Source organism: Saccopteryx bilineata, chromosome 4, assembly GCF_036850765.1.
Source record: "Saccopteryx bilineata isolate mSacBil1 chromosome 4, mSacBil1_pri_phased_curated, whole genome shotgun sequence".
Lineage (NCBI taxonomy): Eukaryota > Metazoa > Chordata > Mammalia > Chiroptera > Emballonuridae > Saccopteryx > Saccopteryx bilineata.
In genome coordinates this window covers 39,969,601-39,988,595 of record NC_089493.1, presented here as the reverse complement: position 1 = coordinate 39,988,595, position 18,995 = coordinate 39,969,601, and the positions used below count along the sequence as shown (strand labels likewise).

At 39.2% G+C, this 18,995-nt stretch overlaps 1 protein-coding gene across 1 annotated transcript in view; it reads left to right on the top strand.

The window, feature by feature from the left end:
• Window positions 1-18,995, top strand: part of MNAT1 (MNAT1 component of CDK activating kinase) — a 255,821-nt gene that overhangs the window by 124,332 nt on the left and 112,494 nt on the right. The window contains exon 6 of the mRNA XM_066274524.1: window positions 1,889-2,014. Coding sequence (XP_066130621.1) covers window positions 1,889-2,014 — 126 coding nt within the window. The remainder of the gene's footprint in view (window positions 1-1,888; window positions 2,015-18,995) is intronic.

Sequence of the window (18,995 nt, the reverse complement as noted above, 5' to 3'; positions counted from 1 at the left end):
ATTGTATGCTGTAGTATCAGAATTACTTTTAGATTCCTAGAAAGTTTATTCTTACTAAATTTCAGCTGTTTTACCAAGACACTTTTTAATAGTTAGGTCCTTTTTTGTGCAAGTGAAACGAGGCCAAAGTATTGATTAGCAGGTTTTTGAAGTGAGTACATTGTCTTGCTTTTACACAAGAACTTTTTAAGAGTCAATACCAGGTATGTAAGAGCATTTGAATTCATTTATGATATACATTGGGAAGCAATGTTTTTAACCTTTTAGCCAAGGAAACTAGTTTTTCTTCTGTTAGTTTTTTACATATGAAAAGATAGTAATAACTTTTAAAGAGATATTTTGAGTCACAACCTATTTTAAGTGTCCTATAATTTTACTTTTCTTTATAAAATTATTAATGAAAATCTAGAATAGCTGCAGGAATTCATTGCAGTGCTGTTACTAATGCGTTACTAATGCTTTGTTGTAGAATGTGGAAAGTATTCAAGTATATTCTCAAAATATATTTCATTCCTTCTCCATTATTGCTAAAGCCAGGTCGCAAGGAGCTTGCTCTTTAATAAAGGTCTATTTTATAATAAAACGGGTTCTTCCTTTTACTTTTAAAAGATTTGATCTTCCTCATGTTGCTCTTGCAGAGCACTTCTATGCGTTACAAAGTCTTGAGGTAAAGATTTATTCTAGAACAATTCTGTTGAAATAAATTTGGCTTGTTACTTGAATTACTTCTGTACTAGAACCTTAAAACAATTCCTTTAACTATATTCATTAGTCATATTTGTGCCTAAACATATTATTAAAGTTGTTAGATTTAGAGAGGAAATTAGATTCTGCTATATGTTTACCTGTATATTATGAAATGTTAGACTATAGTTCTTTTTTTTTCAATATTAAATTATGGGTAGTTACTATTTTAAAAATTTGTAGGCCATTTGAAAAATACATTTATTTTTATAAACAACCTTGATATAGGAGGTAGAAATGCATTTGTGCCCCTTTTTATTGTTTACAAATATAGAAAGTAGTGTGAGTGTGTGTGTGTGTGTGTGTGTGTGAGAGAGAGAGAGAGACCCTTTCCTTCATGGCTTCCCTCTGCATATGTTTCTGTGTTCTTACTCAGCTGACAACTCAGAAAGGAGAAAGTCTGGATGTCATTTAGTTTAGACTTTAGCTCCGCAGCACTTTAAACATGTAAGAGGATTTTATGTTAAACAGGATAAATAACAGCCTGCATATAAGAATTAGTTAGTAATTTGCTTGTGCTATTAATATGTGTGTGTACATATTTGTGTAAATAGTGGCTCTGATTTACTGTCAACATAGATATTAAAGACGTTTACTATCATTTTGTTAATTAAAAAATTTAAACTTCATTTTTAAAAATTGCAAAAGAGAAAATACATTTACTTTTGGTTGTACTTAACAATCATTCCATTGTGCAAAACAGAACAAGGATCATTTCCAAACAGCCTCAGGTGAAATCTAATGGGAAACAATTTCAAACTGGTCTGAATTCACTGGTAAAAAGAATATGTCTTAGATAAACATCTGATCTAAGTTATGGTACTTTGTACTACTGTTTTTGTGATTAGCTTCTAATTTTTTTTTATTTTAATGTGGTTGGCATTGCTAGGTGAAATAGGACCCTATTATATTTTCTTTAATGTGGATTTTATAAAAATAATTTTTTGCAGGTTTTGATTTATGAGTGTAAAACAGCCTTTTCTTATTATGGAATGTTAAAATTTTTTGTAAAGTGTTCTCCATAAAGTGAATATTTACATTGACATCAAATGCTTATGGAAAGGCATAATTTAAAATAATAGACCTGTTGCTCTTTAAGTTTTTTCTTTTTAACTTTTATATTACACATTAACTTTTCTTACAGGAGAGCTCTGATCTCCCTGTTGCTCTGCTTTTGGCTCAGCATAAAGATAGATCTACCCAATTGGAAATGCAGCTTGAGAAACCCAAACCTATCAAACCAGTGACATTTTCCACAGGCATCAAAATGGTAAGCCATGTTTTAATTGCTTGTTTGGAAGATATATTTCAAGGATTGCACTTTATGATTTTATATTGACTTCTGCAGAGAAACTGAAAGGTTTAGATGTTTAAATCCAATGTCTGATCTAGGCTAGGTGTCTAGAAATATGAATATGCAAAGCATATGAGGAAAGGAAAAGCTAATAAATAATTTTCAAAGTATGCAACGCAATTTTGTTGTATATAATAATGATTTGTGTGTGTTTTCTAAGAAAACCTTAAAAGAAAATTCAGACTTCTGGTTTCTGGTATGGAACGTAAGAAGTTTGGAAGTTGCTACTACATCCTCACAAGTAAAGCCTGGAAATTGCCACTCCATCCTCACATTGAAAAACAACTTTTCTTAGATCTACAAGTGAGGAGAGGTCACTTAAAGGTCATTGCCCTTAAAATTGGAGATACCGTGCCCTGGCCAGGTAATTTAGTTGGTTGAAACGTCATCCCTATATGCCAAAGTTGTAGGTTTGATCCCTGGTCAGGGCACATACAAGAATCAACCATTGAGTGCACAGTTAAGTGGAACAACAAATCAGTGTTTCTCTTTTTCTCTCTCTCAAATCAATACATAAAATTTAAAAAATAAAAAATAAAAGAGAGACTGGCAGACAATACACAGAATCACAGCTTACTAGCACAGCAGCCTTGTAAGGGAATCAGTGGTAGTGAAGGGAAACGGAACTCTAATTGACAAATTGTGGAGGCTCAGTGTGGACAACTCTTGAAAGTTAAAAACTCCAGGGGGCACCAGATGTTGGAGGGCCCCACGCTTGTTTTTACCTCTTATGTCTACTGGGTTCTTTTAGTGGATATTGAGAGATGATGAAGGGGAAAAGGAAGCATTTTGAAATATGCCAGAGTATTCTGTTTTTCTTCACAAGGCCTGCCCTCAGGAAAAACTGTTTCACTAGAACCTAACCTGCTAGAGTTTTATTAGAGCCTAACTGATGCAGGGGAAGGGAAATACCCAACTCTAGCTGCTCAGACCTTCCCTGTGGGAAAAAGGAAACACGCAACTTCAGACCACTCTTGCCATCCTGCCCCACCTAAGAGGAGGAAGATGTGTGAAGTTCACATCCAGAGCACAAGCCTTCTGAAAGACTGAGACCTAATCATATGAGTATAAATTGCTCAGTCATGCCCCACACCGTACCACCACGTTGCTAAAGGCTTATTTACAGCAGTTCTTTTTACCTAGTACATCATGCCTGGTATCAAGAAAAGATTATGGGACATACTAAAAGGGAGAAAACACAGTTGGAAGAGATAGAGCAAACATCAGAACCAGACTTAGATATGACGGGGATGTTGGAATTATCAGCCTGAGAATGCAAAACAACCATGATCAAGATGCTAAGCATACTAATAGATAAAGTAGAAAATATTCAGGAGCAGATGGGCAATATGAACAGATAGAGATTCTAAGAAAGAACCAAAAAGTAATGCTAGAGAAAATAAAACACTTTAACAAAAATCAAGAATGCCTTTTTGGGCTTATTATTGGACTGGGCCCAGCTGAGGAAAGAACCTTTGAGGAAGGATATATCAATGAAATCCTTGAAAACTGAAAACCAAAGAGAAAAAGACAAAAACCAAGAACCAAAAAATGGACCCAGGACAGACTATCCAAGGACTTTGGGACAACTACAAAAGGTACAACATATGTGTAATGGGGCTACCAGAAAAGGAAGAAAGGAAGGAACAGGAGGAATATTTGAAATAATAATGACTTGGGAACTTCCCCAAATTAACATTAGATACCATACCAGAGATCCAGGAAGCTCAGAGAACGTAAAGTAGGATAAATGCCAAATGCATATCAGTTTAAGTTACAAAAAGTTGAAGACAGAGAAAGTCCCGAAGAAGCCAGAAGGAGAGGAAGCACCATACCTGAAGAGGAGCAAAGTAAAAATTGTACCTGGCTTCTCTTCAGAAACCACGTACGCAAGAGGAGAGGAGAGTGACATATTTAAGGTGTTGAGAGAAAAAAGCTGTGAACCTAGAATAGTGTACCCTGCAAAATTATCCTTTAAAAGTGAAGGGGAAATAAAGATTGTTAGACAAAATCGAGGGAATGTTTTTGCCAGTAGACCTTTCTTTTTTTTTTTTGCATTTTTCTGAAGCTGGAAACAGGGAGAGACAGTCAGACAGACTCCCGCATGTGCCCCACCGGGATCCACCCGGCACGCCCACCAGGGGCGATGCTCTGCCCACCATGGGGCGACGCTCTGCCCACCAGGGGGCGATGCTCTGCCCATCCTGGGCATCGCCATGTTGCAACCAGAGCCACTCTAGCACCTGGGGCAGAGGCCACAGAGCCATCCCCAGTGCCCGGGCCATCTTTGCTCCAATGGAGCCTTGGCTGCGGGAGGGGAAGAGAGAGACAGAGAGGAAGGCGTGGCGGAGGGGTGGAGAAGCAAATGGGCGCTTCTCCTGTGTGCCCTGGCCGGGAATCGAACCCGGGTCCTCCGCACGCTAGGCCGACGCTCTACCGCTGAGCCAACCGGCCAGGCCGCCAGTAGACCTTTCTTACAAGAAACATTAAAAGAAGTTCTTTAGAGACAAGGAAAGTGATGTAGGTCAGAAACAGATCTATATAAAGGAAGAGCATCAGGGAAGAAATGTTAAAATAAAAACTTTTTTTTTTTTAATTGTTCTAACAGATAACAGTTTGTTTAAGATAATAGCAACACTGTATTTGGCTATGTTTGCTTATGTAAGTTTGAATATATATATATATATGCTTATATACACACATACATGCTTATCTAAAAGTGGAATGAATGACTGATAATACAAGGGATGGGAGAAAGCAGTCAGAATTATTTGATTTATGGGTATGTGGGTATAAAATATGATTAGTTTTAAGCTTACAAATGTAGGAAGTATTAACACATCTTCAAATACAAAGAAAAACACTAGTAATTAAGGAGCTATCAAAGCTTTTGAATTAGGAGGCCATATAATATAGCGGGAAGAAAATGGGCATAAAAAGACTCAGCTATAATTGTATTAAACTTCAGCTTCACCATTTACTAGATATATTTCCACGGCTAAGATTTTACTTTATTCTTTCTAAGCGTATTTCCTCATTGGTAAAGTTGAGATATGTTTCACTTTTTATGATTATTTTGAGGATTACACACACACACACACACACACACACACACACACAATGTATAATTAGGTAATATTTTTAGAATTTTTGAATTTGAGGGAATTTTATGATAAATTTGGCATTTTGATAAATCTGTGGAATTTAAATCTGTAGAATTGCTGTGACTATGGTGTTTTGTTTTGTTTTAAAGTTTTTAAAATTTATTCTTAAATTCACATACAGCAAAGGTCATTCCCGTGATGTACAGGGCCTTGATAAATGCAGTTGTGTATCTGCCACACAGTCATAATATAGAGCAGTTCCATCACTCCTCAGAATTCCCTGGGCTACCACTTCATAATCAGCCCTGCACATTCCCCACGCCCCCCAGCAGCTGATGATCTATTCTTTTAGGTCTAGCTATGCTAGTTTAACAACACACATTGGAGACCATTCATGTTGTTGCATGTATTTACACTTGTTCCTTTTTGTTGAGTAATGTACCATTGTATGGCTTACCAGTTTCTTTATCCATTCATCAGTTGAAGGACATTTGGATCGTTTCCTTTTTTTGTGTGATTATGAATAAAGCTTCTGTAAACTTTGCATACAATTGTGTGTGTACTTAAGTTTTCATTTCTCTTGGGTAAATATTAAGAATGAGATTGGTGATTTCTATGGTAAGGGTATGTTTAGCTTTGTAAGAAACTGCCAAACTGTTTTTCAAAGTGGCTGCACCAATTTGCACTCCCCTCAGCGTTGTCTGAGTGTTTCAGTTGCTCTGCATCCTTGGTGAAACTCAGCATTATGAGTTTTAAAAATACTTTAGGCATTCTAACAAGGTGATAGTGGCATCTCAGATCATTTGCACTTCCCTGATGACTAATAATGTTGAACTTTTTTTTTTTTTCATTTTTCTGAAGCTGGAAACAGGGAGAGACAGTCAGACAGACTCCCGCATGCGCCCGACCGGGATCCACCTGGCACGCCCACCAGGGGCGACGCTCTGCCCACCAGGGGGCGATGCTCTGCCCATCCTGGGCGTCGCCATGTTGCGACCAGAGCCACTCTAGCACCTGGGGCAGAGGCCACAGAGCCATCCCCAGCGCCCGGGCCATCTTTGCTCCAATGGAGCCTTGGCTGTGGGAGGGGAAGAGAGAGACAGAGAGGAAAGCGCGGCGGAGGGGTGGAGAAGCAAATGGGCGCTTCTCCTGTGTGCCCTGGCCGGGAATCGAACCCGGGTCCTCCGCACGCTAGGCCGACGCTCTACTGCTGAGCCAACTGGCCAGGGCTGTTGAACATTTTTTAATGAGCTTATTTGCCATCAGTATTTCATTTGACCTAGCATTTAACTTAATACATTAGATCTCTTACTAGAAAGCGTTGTGACTATTATTTTCTTCCTTCTTCTTTTCCTCTCTCTCTTACAACCTTTTGTTTTGTGAAATGTAATGTATATACATACAGAACTGCACAGAATCAAATCACACAGCTCAGTGAGTTATCAAATGCATATCTGTGTAACCATCAGTCAGGTAAAAGAAAAGAAGTATTGTCAATGCTCTGGAAACCCTCTTCTTGACCTCTCTTACCTGGTCAGCACCCGATTCCTTTTCCCAAAAGTAGTCATTCTTTTTTTTATAGCAGTTTTTTCCTGAGTCTTATAAATAACATTAACATCTAAGCATATATGTCTTAAACTGATTAGTGTTTGCTTATATTTGTGAGATTATAGTGTTTGCTTATATTTGTTCACGTTATATTTGTGAGATTCATCCATATTTTTGCATATGGCTATATTTTTTAAAATTTTCATCACTAGTTAATGTTCCATTGCAGGAATATATACTTGACCCTTGAACAACAGGGGTTTGAACTGCACAGATCCACTTATATGTGGATTTATTTCGATAGATGCCTGTAATGTGTTTTTATTTAAGTGTTTATTTTATTGATTTTAGAGAGAGGGGATGGGAGGGAGTGAGAGACAGGAACAGCAATCTCTTCCTGTATGTGCCCTGATGGGGGATCAAACTGCAACCTTTGTGCTTTGGGACAATGCTCTAACCAACTGAGCTATCCAGCCAGGGCTGTCAGTTGTGTTTTTGATCCATGGTTGGGGGTCTGTGGATGCAGAGGGCTGACTATGTGTGTTGAGCTATGCCATTTTATTTAGGAGACTGAGCATCTGTGGATTTTGGTGTCTGGAGGGTGAGGTGTGTCCTGGGTTCAGTACTCCATGTAGGATTTCTTTGAGTTTTTGGTATTACAAATTATGCTAACATTTTAATATATGTTTCTTGATGCATATATACATAATTTTTTTTTGCTAACTATCTAAGAGTAGAGTTACTAGATCATAGTGAATATGTAAGTTCACATTAGGAGACACTGCCAATTGTTTTCCACAGTGGTTTTTACTAATTGTACGTTTATGAGCAGTGTTCTTGTTATTCCATGCTTTTGTCAAGATTTGTGATGTTCTGTCCTTTACAGTTGAACTATTCTGTTGGACATTTAATAATGTTCTATGATTTTAATCTGCAATACATTTCACCTTGGCCAGATGGCTTGGTTGGTTGGAGTGTTGTCCTGGAGTGTGGAGGTTACTGGTTCGATTCCCCAGTCAGGGCACATATAGAAGCAGCTTGATGTGTCTGTTTCTCTTAAAAAAAATGATTGAGTAAAACAATTTGCATTTCACATCACTGATCACTAATGAGGTTGAGCATGGGCTATCTTATTTTTGTGAAATATATGTTCAACACTCTTGCTCTTATGTAGAAGTTCATTACATATTCTGGTTTTAAGCCTTTTATTAGTCATATGTGTTTTAAATGATTTTTGTCACACTGTGACTTCTTTTTTCTACTCTCTTATGGGTGTCTTGATTGTTTTATTTTTCTATTATCTGTCGAGTTGATTGGCTTACTTATTTTTTGGTATGGTGTGAGGTATGTGATCCACTTTAATGCATGTTGAGATTTATATAATAATATGTGATAGAATACTAATTATTATTTATTATTATGACAAAATTCAGCATTAGGTTCAGGGCAAATTTCAGGTGAAATATCGAATGACAAAGTTTTTATGTAGATTTATTAATATTTATTGAATATGGAGATTGACATAAAATAGATGAAAATCTAAATGCTGTTCAAAGAATGTTTTTTATTTTACTGATTTTCTATTTTTTATTCCACATATATTTGCTCTTATTTCCTTTATTCTCCTTAATTGTAGAATCTTAGATGATTGATTTGAGGTCTTTCTGATACTTTATTATTGACATTTAAAAGCATAAATGTTTTGACCATTTTTTGCATCTAACACATTTTGACATGTTGTCTTGATAATTTGAGTCCTTTGGAAATAGTTACTAAGACAAGTTTAAATGTGCAGTAAATGTGTTAGGGAAAATACCTGTGAGAGAAAATGGGGAGGCAGCTACAGGAGGCCAAGAGCATCATCAGACTGTGATGTAACTTGATCCCGGATGAAGAAAGAATTTAGGTTGGATAGAAGTGTTGCATGCTACCATGCATGTGGGGAATCCTTGTGGCAAAGTTTTCTAGGAGAAAAGTCTTGCATCTCCTACGTATGAAATTGCCCTGGTATTCCTGCCTCACTCAGACTTTGGCTAGAAGCAGCCTGTGGAAATCATGGACGGGGCGCACATGTGAAGATGGATTTGGGAGTGCAGCAGCTGGGGATTTGGTCCACTTACTTATGCAGTGGGAGAGCTGAGCAGTGCATTCAGGTGGCCATCACAGTAGTGTTTTCATTTTCATTTAGTTCAAATTATTGTGTAATTTTATTTTTGATTTTTTTGCTTGACCCTTGGGTTATTTAAACATGTGTTGTGCCTGACCAGGCGCAGTGGATAAAGTGTTGAACTGGGATGCGGAGGACCCAGTTTCGAAACCCTGAGCTCACCAGCTTGAGGGCGGGCTCATCTGGATTGAGCAAAGCTCACCAGCTTTAGCCCAAGGTCGCTGGCTCGAGCAAGGGGTCATTGGGTCTGCTGTGCCCCACCCCCCAGTCAAGGCACATATGAGAATCAATCAATAAATAACTAAGGTGCCACAACGAAGAATTGGTGCTTCTCATCTCTCCCTTTCTGTCTGTCTGTCTCTCTATCCTTATCTGTCCCTCTCTCTGTCTCTGACACACACACACACACACAATGTGTTGTTTAATTTTCAAATATTTTCAGATTTTCTAAGTACCTATTGCTACTAGTTGATTACTAGTTGAAGTCTATTATAGTGAGAGAACATACTTTTTATGGTTTCAAACATCTTTGATGTATTGAGATTTTTTTCTCTTTCTTGATGTTTTTTGTGAACTTGGAGAGAATTTGTAGTGTGCTTTTGTGCAGAGTGTTCTGTAATTGATATTGTTAAGTCTTCTGTTTCCTTATTGATTTCATTTTTTATTTTGGTTACTGAGAAGGCAGCATTGAAATCAGTATAATTGTGGATTATAAAGTCAATTTTGTGCATATCTTTTCAAGCTCTGTTTTTAGTTGCATAGATGTATAGGTTTGTTACATAATTTTGATCCTTTGACATCTTTATTATTATGAAATATATCTCTTTATTTCTAGTAATACTCTTTGTTCTAACTACTACTTTTTCATATGTTAACATAAGCCACTCGAGCTTTCTTTGGTTAGTGTTTTGATGGTATGAGTTGCTTTCTTAAAGAGCATACATACTCGGCCCTGGCCGGTTGGCTCAGTGGTAGAGCGTCGGCCTGGCGTGCAGAAGTCCTGGGTTCGATTCCCGGCCAGGGCACACAGGAGAAGCGCCCATCTGCTTCTCCACCCCTTCCCCTCTCCTTCCTCTCTGTCTCTCTCTTCCCCTCCCGCAGCCGAGGCTCCATTGAAACAAAGTTGGCCCGGGCACTGGGGATGGCTCCTTGGCCTCTGCCCCAGGCGCTAGAGTGGCTCTGGCCGCAACAGAGGGACGCCCCAGAGGGGCAGAGCATCGCCCCCTGGTGGGCAGAGTGTGGTGGGCGTGCCGGGTGGATCCTGGTCGGGCGCATGCGAGAGTCTGTCTGACTGTCTCCCCGTTTCCAGCTTCAGAAAAATACAAAAAAAAAAAAAAAAAAAAGAGCATACATACTCTTGGATCTTGCTTTTTCACTAAATCGGACAATCTCCCTTTATCGTTTTAAGGCAGTTATTTATATGGTTGGATTTAAATTTACCTTCATCAAATTTGGAAAAATATTTCTTCATATATTTTCCTATTGTTTACTCCCCTTTTTCCTCTGTGGTTTTAATTACCTGTTAGTTATACTGCTTGATATTGTTACACAGTTCATCAATGCTTTGTTTGTTATTTTAAGTTATTTTTTTGTGTGCTTTGAGTAGCTACTGTTGATGTGCCTTTAAGTTCACTAATCTTTGCTGAGCTCTAATCTGCTGTTTATCTAACTTGTTATATTTTTCATTTTATGTAGTATGTATTTTAAATCTCTACATGTTCCATTTGGACCTTTTTTACACCTTCCATTTCTCTTATCATTTTCATGGTTTTTCTCTTTCTTGACCATACGGAGTGTATTTATAATAGCTGTTTTGACCTCTTTGTCTGCTAATTTTATCATCTTTGCCATTTGTGTCTGCTTCTATTATTGATTTGTTTCCTCCTGGTGTGGGGCATATATATTTCTGCCTTGTTTTTGAATACCTGGTAATATGTGGTATTTCATTAAATATTTTCAGACTTTGTTTGGGAACAGTTGAGTCACCAATAATCTGTTAGATCATTGCAAAGATTGCTTTTAAGCATTGTTGAGCGCACAAGAACAGACTTTAATGCTATGCTAATTTAGCCCTACTTTCAAGGTGATACTCTTTTGAGGACTGTACCTGATGACCCATGGATTGAGAGGCCTTCTACCTTGTTAATTGCAAATATGAATTATTCTGGTCCTATATGAACTTTGGGAATTGCTTGACCTATTGGTTTCCAGGTTATTTACTTGGCCTTGAGTAGTTCACACTTTCTCACGTGCAGATCCTTATCCAAACAAAAGTTAAGGACATAACTCTAGCATCTCTAGAATAGAAGTTATAACTTGGAGCCAAGTCTCACCTACCACCTGTTATTGTAACTAAAGATTTATTGGAACATAGCCATACTAATTCATTTGTGTATTGTCTTTGTCTGCTTTTGTGTTTCAATAGCAGACTTGAGTATTTATGACAGATCATATAGCCTGCAAAGCCTAAAATATTTATCTGCCCTTCAAAGAAAATGTTTGCTGACCCTTGCTTTAGAGTTTTGTCTGTGCAGCATTTTCTTCTCTGGTAATTTCCCTGCAAACTAGAGATACCCTGACAGCCCAGGCTTTGTTTGGAACCCCCTTCCATGTATCATGGCCTGGAATTGGCCTCTTTGGTGCAGTGTGTTAGGACAATATAAAGCTAACCGTATTTGCTTCCTTTCCCTTAGAGAGCACAGGCCTGTATTGACTGATAATTTAATTTCTGAAAACCATTGGTTCTTTTATTTTTTTCAGATTATTAGATATTTAATGTGGGAAATGGTTTATCTAGTTCTTTTTTTCTTTGGAGAAAAAAATCTTTGATATAATTCAACATTTCTTTGTAACAAAATATTTTAGTAAGTTAAGAACAGAACAGCACTTCCTGAGCATTTTAAGTGAGAGGATGGGAGATAGTGAGACAGACTTCCACATTTTCCCAGGCCAGGATCGACCGGGCCACCCCCATCTGTCCATCTGCGGTCGCTGGCAACTGAGCTATTTTTAGTGCCTGAGGTGGATGCTCAAGGGAGCCATCCTCAGTGCCCAGGGCAAGTGTGCTCTAATCAATTGAACCATGGCTGTGGGAGGAGGTGGGGAGAGAAAAAGAGAGAGACAGAAGAGGGGGTGAGGGAGAGCAGATGGATATCTCTCCTGTGTGCCCTACAAGGAATCAAACTTGGGACTTCCACATGTTGGGTCGATGCTCTACCACTGAACCAACTGGCCAGGGCCTGTGTCCCATAGATTTTGAGTTGTATTATCATTTACATTCATTTCAATTTATTTTGATCCTTCCTTATCTCATTGTTAACCCATTCATTGTTTACTAACATGTTATTTAGCCTTCATGTCTTTGTGCATTTTGCATGTGTTTGATTTCTGGTTTCATACCATTGTGGTCTGAGATAATGCTTGAGACTTGTTATTGAGACTTGTTTTGTGTTCTAACATGTTTATCCTGAAAATGTTCCACGTGTACTTAAAAAGAATCTATATTCTACCTCTGTGGTGAAATGCTCTGAAGATATCAATTAAATCCATCTAATCTAGTGTGTCATTTAAGGCCACTGTTTCCTTGCTGAATTCTCTATCTGGAAGATCTATTGATATATCCGTGAGATGTTGAAATTGCCTACTATGGCTGTTTTAATGTTGATCTCTTTCTTTATGTCCTTTAAGGTTTGCTTTGTTTATTTAGGTATTCCTATGTTGAATGCATAAATGTTTACAAGGGTTATATTCTCTTCTTGGAATGATCCCTTTAGTATTATGTAATGTCCTTTCTTGTCTCTTGTTATGGCCTTTGTTTTGAAGTCTATTTTATTTGATATATATATATTACCATCCCAGCTTTTTTTCCTTTTCATTTGCACGAAATATCTTTTTCCATCTTTTTACTTTTAGTCTGAATGTATTTTTTGTTCTGAGTTGGGTCTCTTATAAACAGTATATATGTCTTCTATACATATGAATACATATATATAGGTCTTGTTTTCTTATTCAGCTACCCCATGTCTTTTGATTGGAGCATTTAAGCTATTTATACTTAAAGTGATTATTGATAGGTGTTTATTTTCATTTTATTCTTTTTTATTTTTTTATTTTATTATTATTTTTTACAGAGACAGAGAGAGAGTCAGAGAGAGGGATAGATAGGGACAGACAGACAGGAACAGAGAGAGCTGAGAAGAATCAATCATCAGTTTTTTGTTGTAACACCTTAGTTCAGTGGTTCTCAACCTGTGGGTCGCGACCCACAGGTTGAGAACCGCTGCCTTAGTTGCTCATTGATTGCTCTCTCATATGTGCCTTGACCGTGGGCCTCCCTTGCTCAAGCCAGCGACCTTGGGTCCAAGCTTTGCTCAAACCAGATGAGCCCATGCTCAAGCTGGCGACCTTGGGGTCTCGAACCTCCACATCCCAGTCCGACGCTCTATCCACTGCGCCACTGCCTGGTCAGGCTCATTTTATTCTTTATAACTATATACAGTGGTACCTTGAGATACGAGTTTAATTTGTTCTGTAACCGAGCTTGTAAGTCAGTCAACTCATATGTCAAATTTCTCCCATTTAAAATAACTGAAATAGATTTAATCCGTTCCAGCCCTGTGAAACATCCCCAAACATCCTAAATTATGAAAAAAGACATTTTTAATTAAGAAATACACATGTGTACTTTACCAATGCATAATAAAATATATGAAATAAAAGAAAAATGTGTTATTTAGTACTCTATTCTGACCTTGGAGACAGACGAGTGCAGTTAACGGAGGAGAATGGTGGAGGAGGAAGAGGAGGGAGGGAAGGATGCAGGCACTGTAGACATGTAAACTAAAACTGCACTTTCTTGGCCCTGGCCGGTTGGCTCAGTGGTAGAGCATCGGCCTGGCGTGCAGAAGTCCTGGGTTTGATTCCCGGCCAGGGCACACAGGAGAAGCGCCCATCTGCTTCTCTGTCCCTCCCCCCCTCCTTCCTCTCTGTCTCTCTCTTCCCCTCCCGCAGCCAAGGCTCCATTGGAGCAAAGATGGCCCGGGCACTGGGGATGGCACCTTGGCCTCTGCCCCAGGCGCTAGAGTGGCTCTGGTCGCAACAGAGTGATGCCCCGGAGGGGCAGAGCGTCACCCCCTGGTGGGTGTGCCGGGTGGATCCTGGTCGGGCGCATGCGGGAGTCTGTCTGACTATCTCTCCCTGTTTCCAGCTTCAGAAAAATACAAAAAAAAAAAAAAAGTAAAACTGCACTTTCTTAACACTAAATGTAAACTAAAACTTCATTTTCTTTACTTTAAACAAAACTAAAACTGTACTTTCTTTACTTAAAATGAAACCACAGAAACTTAATTATAAAAAATGCACTTTCTTAACTTTAAACTTAACCTAAGCTAAACATTACGTATTTTTCATTTAATCATCACCTGTTTTTGCCTTTTTGGCTGCACTTTTGGCACATTCACTTGCAGGACTTTTGAATAAAAATCTATTCAAAGAGGTTTGCTTTTGCCTGCCTTTTAAAATATTATGGAAATGTGACAAACAAGTGTCATTAAAAAGTGCTGAAGCACGACCAGTTGATTCCGACTCGTATCTTGGAATTTCACTTGGATCTCTAACAAAAATACGGACCGAGTCACAGCTCTTATCTTAAAAATTTGTTGGTCTGTTCATATCTCAAGGTGCCACTGAGATATGAACACACATTTTTTTTCTTCTTAAAGAAGTTCCTTTAACATTTATTGTAATACTGGCTTGTTGCTAATAAACTAGCTTTTTCATTTCTGGAATGCTCTTAATTTTTCCTATAATTTTAAAGGATAGCCTTGCTGGGATTGACCAGGCGGTGGCACAGTGGATAGAGTGTTGGACTTGGATGCAGAGGAGCCAGGTTCAAAACCCCGAGGTCGCCAGCTGTAGCGCGGGCTCATCTAGTTTGAGCAAGGCTCATCAGTTTAAGCTTAAGGTTGCTGGCTTGAGTAAGGGGTCACTTAATCTGCTGTAGCTTCCCGGTCAAGGCACATATGAGAAAGCAATTGATGAACAACTAAAGTGTCGCAATGAAGAAATGATGCTTCTCATCTCTCTCTCTTCCTGTCTCTCTATCCTTCTCTCTGTTTCTCTCTCACCAAAAAAAAAAAAAAAAAAAAAAAAAAAAAGATAGCCTTGCTGGGTAAACTAGTTGTGGTTGAAGGTCTTTACTTTTCATCACTTTGAATATTTTATGTCAGTCTTTTTGCCCTGAAATATTTCTGTTGAAAAATCAGCTGAGCTGACCAGTCTCATGGGAGCTCCCCTGTTAGGTAACTGTTTTTCTCTTTTTGCTTTTAAAAATCCTACTTTGTCTTTAACCTTTACTATATTAATTATAATGTGTCTTGGTGTGGCCTTCTTTGGGTTTATCTTGTTTGTGACTCTCAACTTCCTGGACTTGGGTATATTTTTCCTTGACCAGGTAAGGGAACTTTTCAGTCATTATTTCTTTCAATAGTTTCTCAATCCCTTGCTCTCTTCCTTTTCCTTCCGGTACCTGTATGATGCAAATGTTGTTATGCTTCATGTTGTTTCAAATGTTTCCTAAGCTATCCTTATTTATTTATTTATTTAATCAAGTGAGAGGTGGGTAGGGGGGCAGAGCGACAGACTCCCACATACATCCCCCCAGCAAGTTCCCTGTGGGGCAATGTTCTGCCCATTTGGGGCCATTGCTCCATTGCTCAGCAACCAAACTATTTTAGCACCTTAGATGAGACCATGGTGCCATTCTCAGCACCTGGGGCAACTTGCCTAGATGAACCATGGCTGTAGGAGGGGGAGAGAGAGGAAAAGAAGGGGGAGGGGTAGAAAAGCAGTTGGTTGCTTCTCCTGTTTGCCCTGACTGGGAATACAACCCAGGATTTCCATAGGCTGGGCCAGTGCTCTACTGCTGAGCCAACTGACCAGGGTCTATCCTCTATTTTTAAAATTCTTTTTTTTGCTTCTCTTGATTGGATGTGTTCTGGTGTCCTGTCTTCCATTACTGGTTCCATCCTCTGCTTCATTCAGGCTACTATTCTTGCTAGTCTATTCTTTTTTTTAAGTGAGAGGAGAGGAGACAGAGAGACAGACTCCTGCATATGCCCTGCCTGGGATCCACTGGTAGCCTTTGTCTGGGGCCAATGCTGTGCCTATCTGGGGCCATGCTGACAATTGAGCTATTTTTAGCACCTGAGGTAGAGGCTGCACCAGCCATTCTCAGAGCCAGGGCTAGTGCACTCAAAACAATCAAGCCGTGGTTGTGGGAGGAGAAGAGAGAGAGAAAAAGAGAGAAGAGGGTGAAGGGTGGAAAAGCAGATGGTTGCCTCTTTTGTGTGCCCTGACTGGAAATTGAACCCGGGACTTCCACACGCTGGCTGATGCTCTACCACTGAGCCAAGCAGTTAGGGTCTCTAGTGTATTCTTAATTTCAGATATTGTAGTCTTCATTTCTGACTGGGAGTTTTTTTCTTTTTCTTTTATGCTTGCTCTCTTTGTTGAAGTTCTCACCAAGTACCTTGATCATTCTTATAACCAGTTTTTTGGAACTCTATCAGATAAACTACTTGCCTTTATTTTATTTAGCTTTTCTTCTGGCAACTTCTGATGTTCTTTCATTTGGGGCATGTTTCTTTGTCTCCTCATTTTGGTTGTCTTTCTGTGCTTGTTTCTATTATCAAATAGATCTGCTATGTCTCCTGCCCTCTACATACGGTAGGGTGGCCTTATGTAGTAGGTGTCTTGTGGGACCCAGCGGTGCAGTCTCTTTGATCAATTGTTGTTTCATGAATATCCCTTGTTTAGATTATATAAGCCTTCCTGTTGTAATTGAGTCATGATTGTTTTTGGCTTGTCCATGCCTGGGGTCCACTCTGAGGCTGGCTGGCTCTGAGGATCCATCCCGACCACAGTGTATGAGCTGCTGGGTGGGTGCTGGCCACAAGAAGTGGAGTTTGCCACAGTAGGGTCTGGTGCCTGCTGAGATCTCCTTTGCATGCATCAGTTATGAAATGAATTGGAACCTACTTTGATGTTTTCTGAAGCTCACAACACCAGAGCTGGATGTGTTGGTTCTGGGGCCTTTTGGGTGGCACTATGTTGTAGGTCAATGGCAGATTCTGCCTGTGACTGGTGTTGGGCAACCTGTTTGGAGCTACAGAGCAACCCATAGCCTATGGCTGCTCCTTCTGGGCCTGGGTCAGCATGGGAAAGGTCAAGCTGTGCAACAGTTTGACTTCCACTAGCTCTGAACTCGGGCAGGTCAACAAAGCCCAGGGCACCCGAGATCTGCCTTTGCCTGCCTCCACCTGCCCACTACCTGTGAGGTTCAATCATTTGAAAGAGTCACTGGCAGTGCGTGAGTTGTGTGAGGTATGTTCTCAGTAAATCACCAAGTAGGGGCAAGTGGTGTTTACCAGAGTAGTAAAAATTCCAACACAGTTCAAGTGCAGATTCTGAGGCCACTCAGCAAAAGTCACAGGGTACACGAAGGGTAGCTGTCACCCGCTGGGTGCCTGCAGACCTTAGGGGTGGTGTGGAGTCTTAGATAGTCATAAGAGGGAGGCCAGCAGAGTTTATCAGGTCCAAATGGACCAAGATTTACCCTTGTGAGGGCAGAGCTCTGCACCAGTGGACCTTGGGGTGTGGGAATGGGCCCTGTCTTAGAGCTACACAACTTAGTCATTCTCAGATTCTGCCCAAATACTGGCTTTTCTTAAGGAACAGATAATCTTAATTTATTTTTCTTTGATGAATATTGAATGATAATCTTTAAGAATAGGTAAATCAAACTGTAGTGTATTTAGCATTTCCATTGAGGCAAGCAAGTATTAATTGCTTTAAGAGTTTATGTCCATAAACATTTAGCTCTGGACTGTGTCATTGTCAAGTCACATCTGGGACTAGAGTTCCCAACTGGATATCTAATTTTGCTGCCTTATTCTTTTAGAAGTGTTAGTATGAGCAATAGGCAGGCAACAGAAACAAAGAAGGTGATTGGGACCAATGGAAGAAAAAAACACTGAAACAGATGGTAATGAAATAAAAAAAATAAAAAAAATTCTTAAGCATTGTTTGTTTGGGGTAATTTTCTTTTTAAGCACATGGAAATACTTTACACGTTTGAGAATTACTGACTTCCTACATGCTATTTTTGAGAAACAGCAAATCATTCATGTAATATAAACATAATTTTAGATGATTTTACTGGAACTTTTCATTTTGTGAATCTTAGTTTTTCATGAGATGAACATCAGTGCTTTCTTTGAAATCATATTTTGACTATATTTTGGGGGGTCATAAACAAACTTAAATGGAGTGGTGCTAATGCAAATAAATGGCAAACATTTCTTTAAAACTTATTATGTATTTATAGTCTTGTTGAGATATATATTCTGCTTTAAAAATGAATGTTATTACTGGAATTGGACTTCTCAGAATGCATCTAAAGTCAATATAGTGAGTTGTTTTGAAATGTCTGTGAAGCTAAATATCTGTATCTGTAATCATATTAATAAAATATTGTGGTTGAAGAATATTTTATACCATTGAATGGACTTGCATGTAAATATGCAGCATGAAATTATCAATCTTATGAGTTTAAGTTGGAAGTCAGAGTGAGAGTATAAGCCTTTAGATTCTCTCATTTTTCTTTTTTTTAAGTGAGAGGAGGGGAGAGAGTGAGACATTTCCCCATGTGCCCTGACTGGGAGCCACCTGGCAACCCCTGTCTGGGGCAGATGCTTGAATCAAGTGTCAGCTGAGCTATCTTCAGTGCTTGAGGCCTACACTTGGATCAGCTAGCTGAGTTATCCTTGGTGCCCGGGGCTGACGCTCAAACCGGTGGAGCCACTGGCTGTGAGAGGGGGAAGAGAGAGAGAAGTGGGAGAGGGAGGGGAAGAGAAGCAGATAGTCGCCTCTCCTGTGTGCCCTGACCAGGGGTTAACTCGGGATGTCTGCACACTGGGATGATGCTCTATCCACTGAGCCAACTGGCCAGGACAGTCTTTAAATTTTTTTTTTTTTTAAGATTTTATTCATTTTCAGAGGAGAGAGAGAGAGTGAGAGA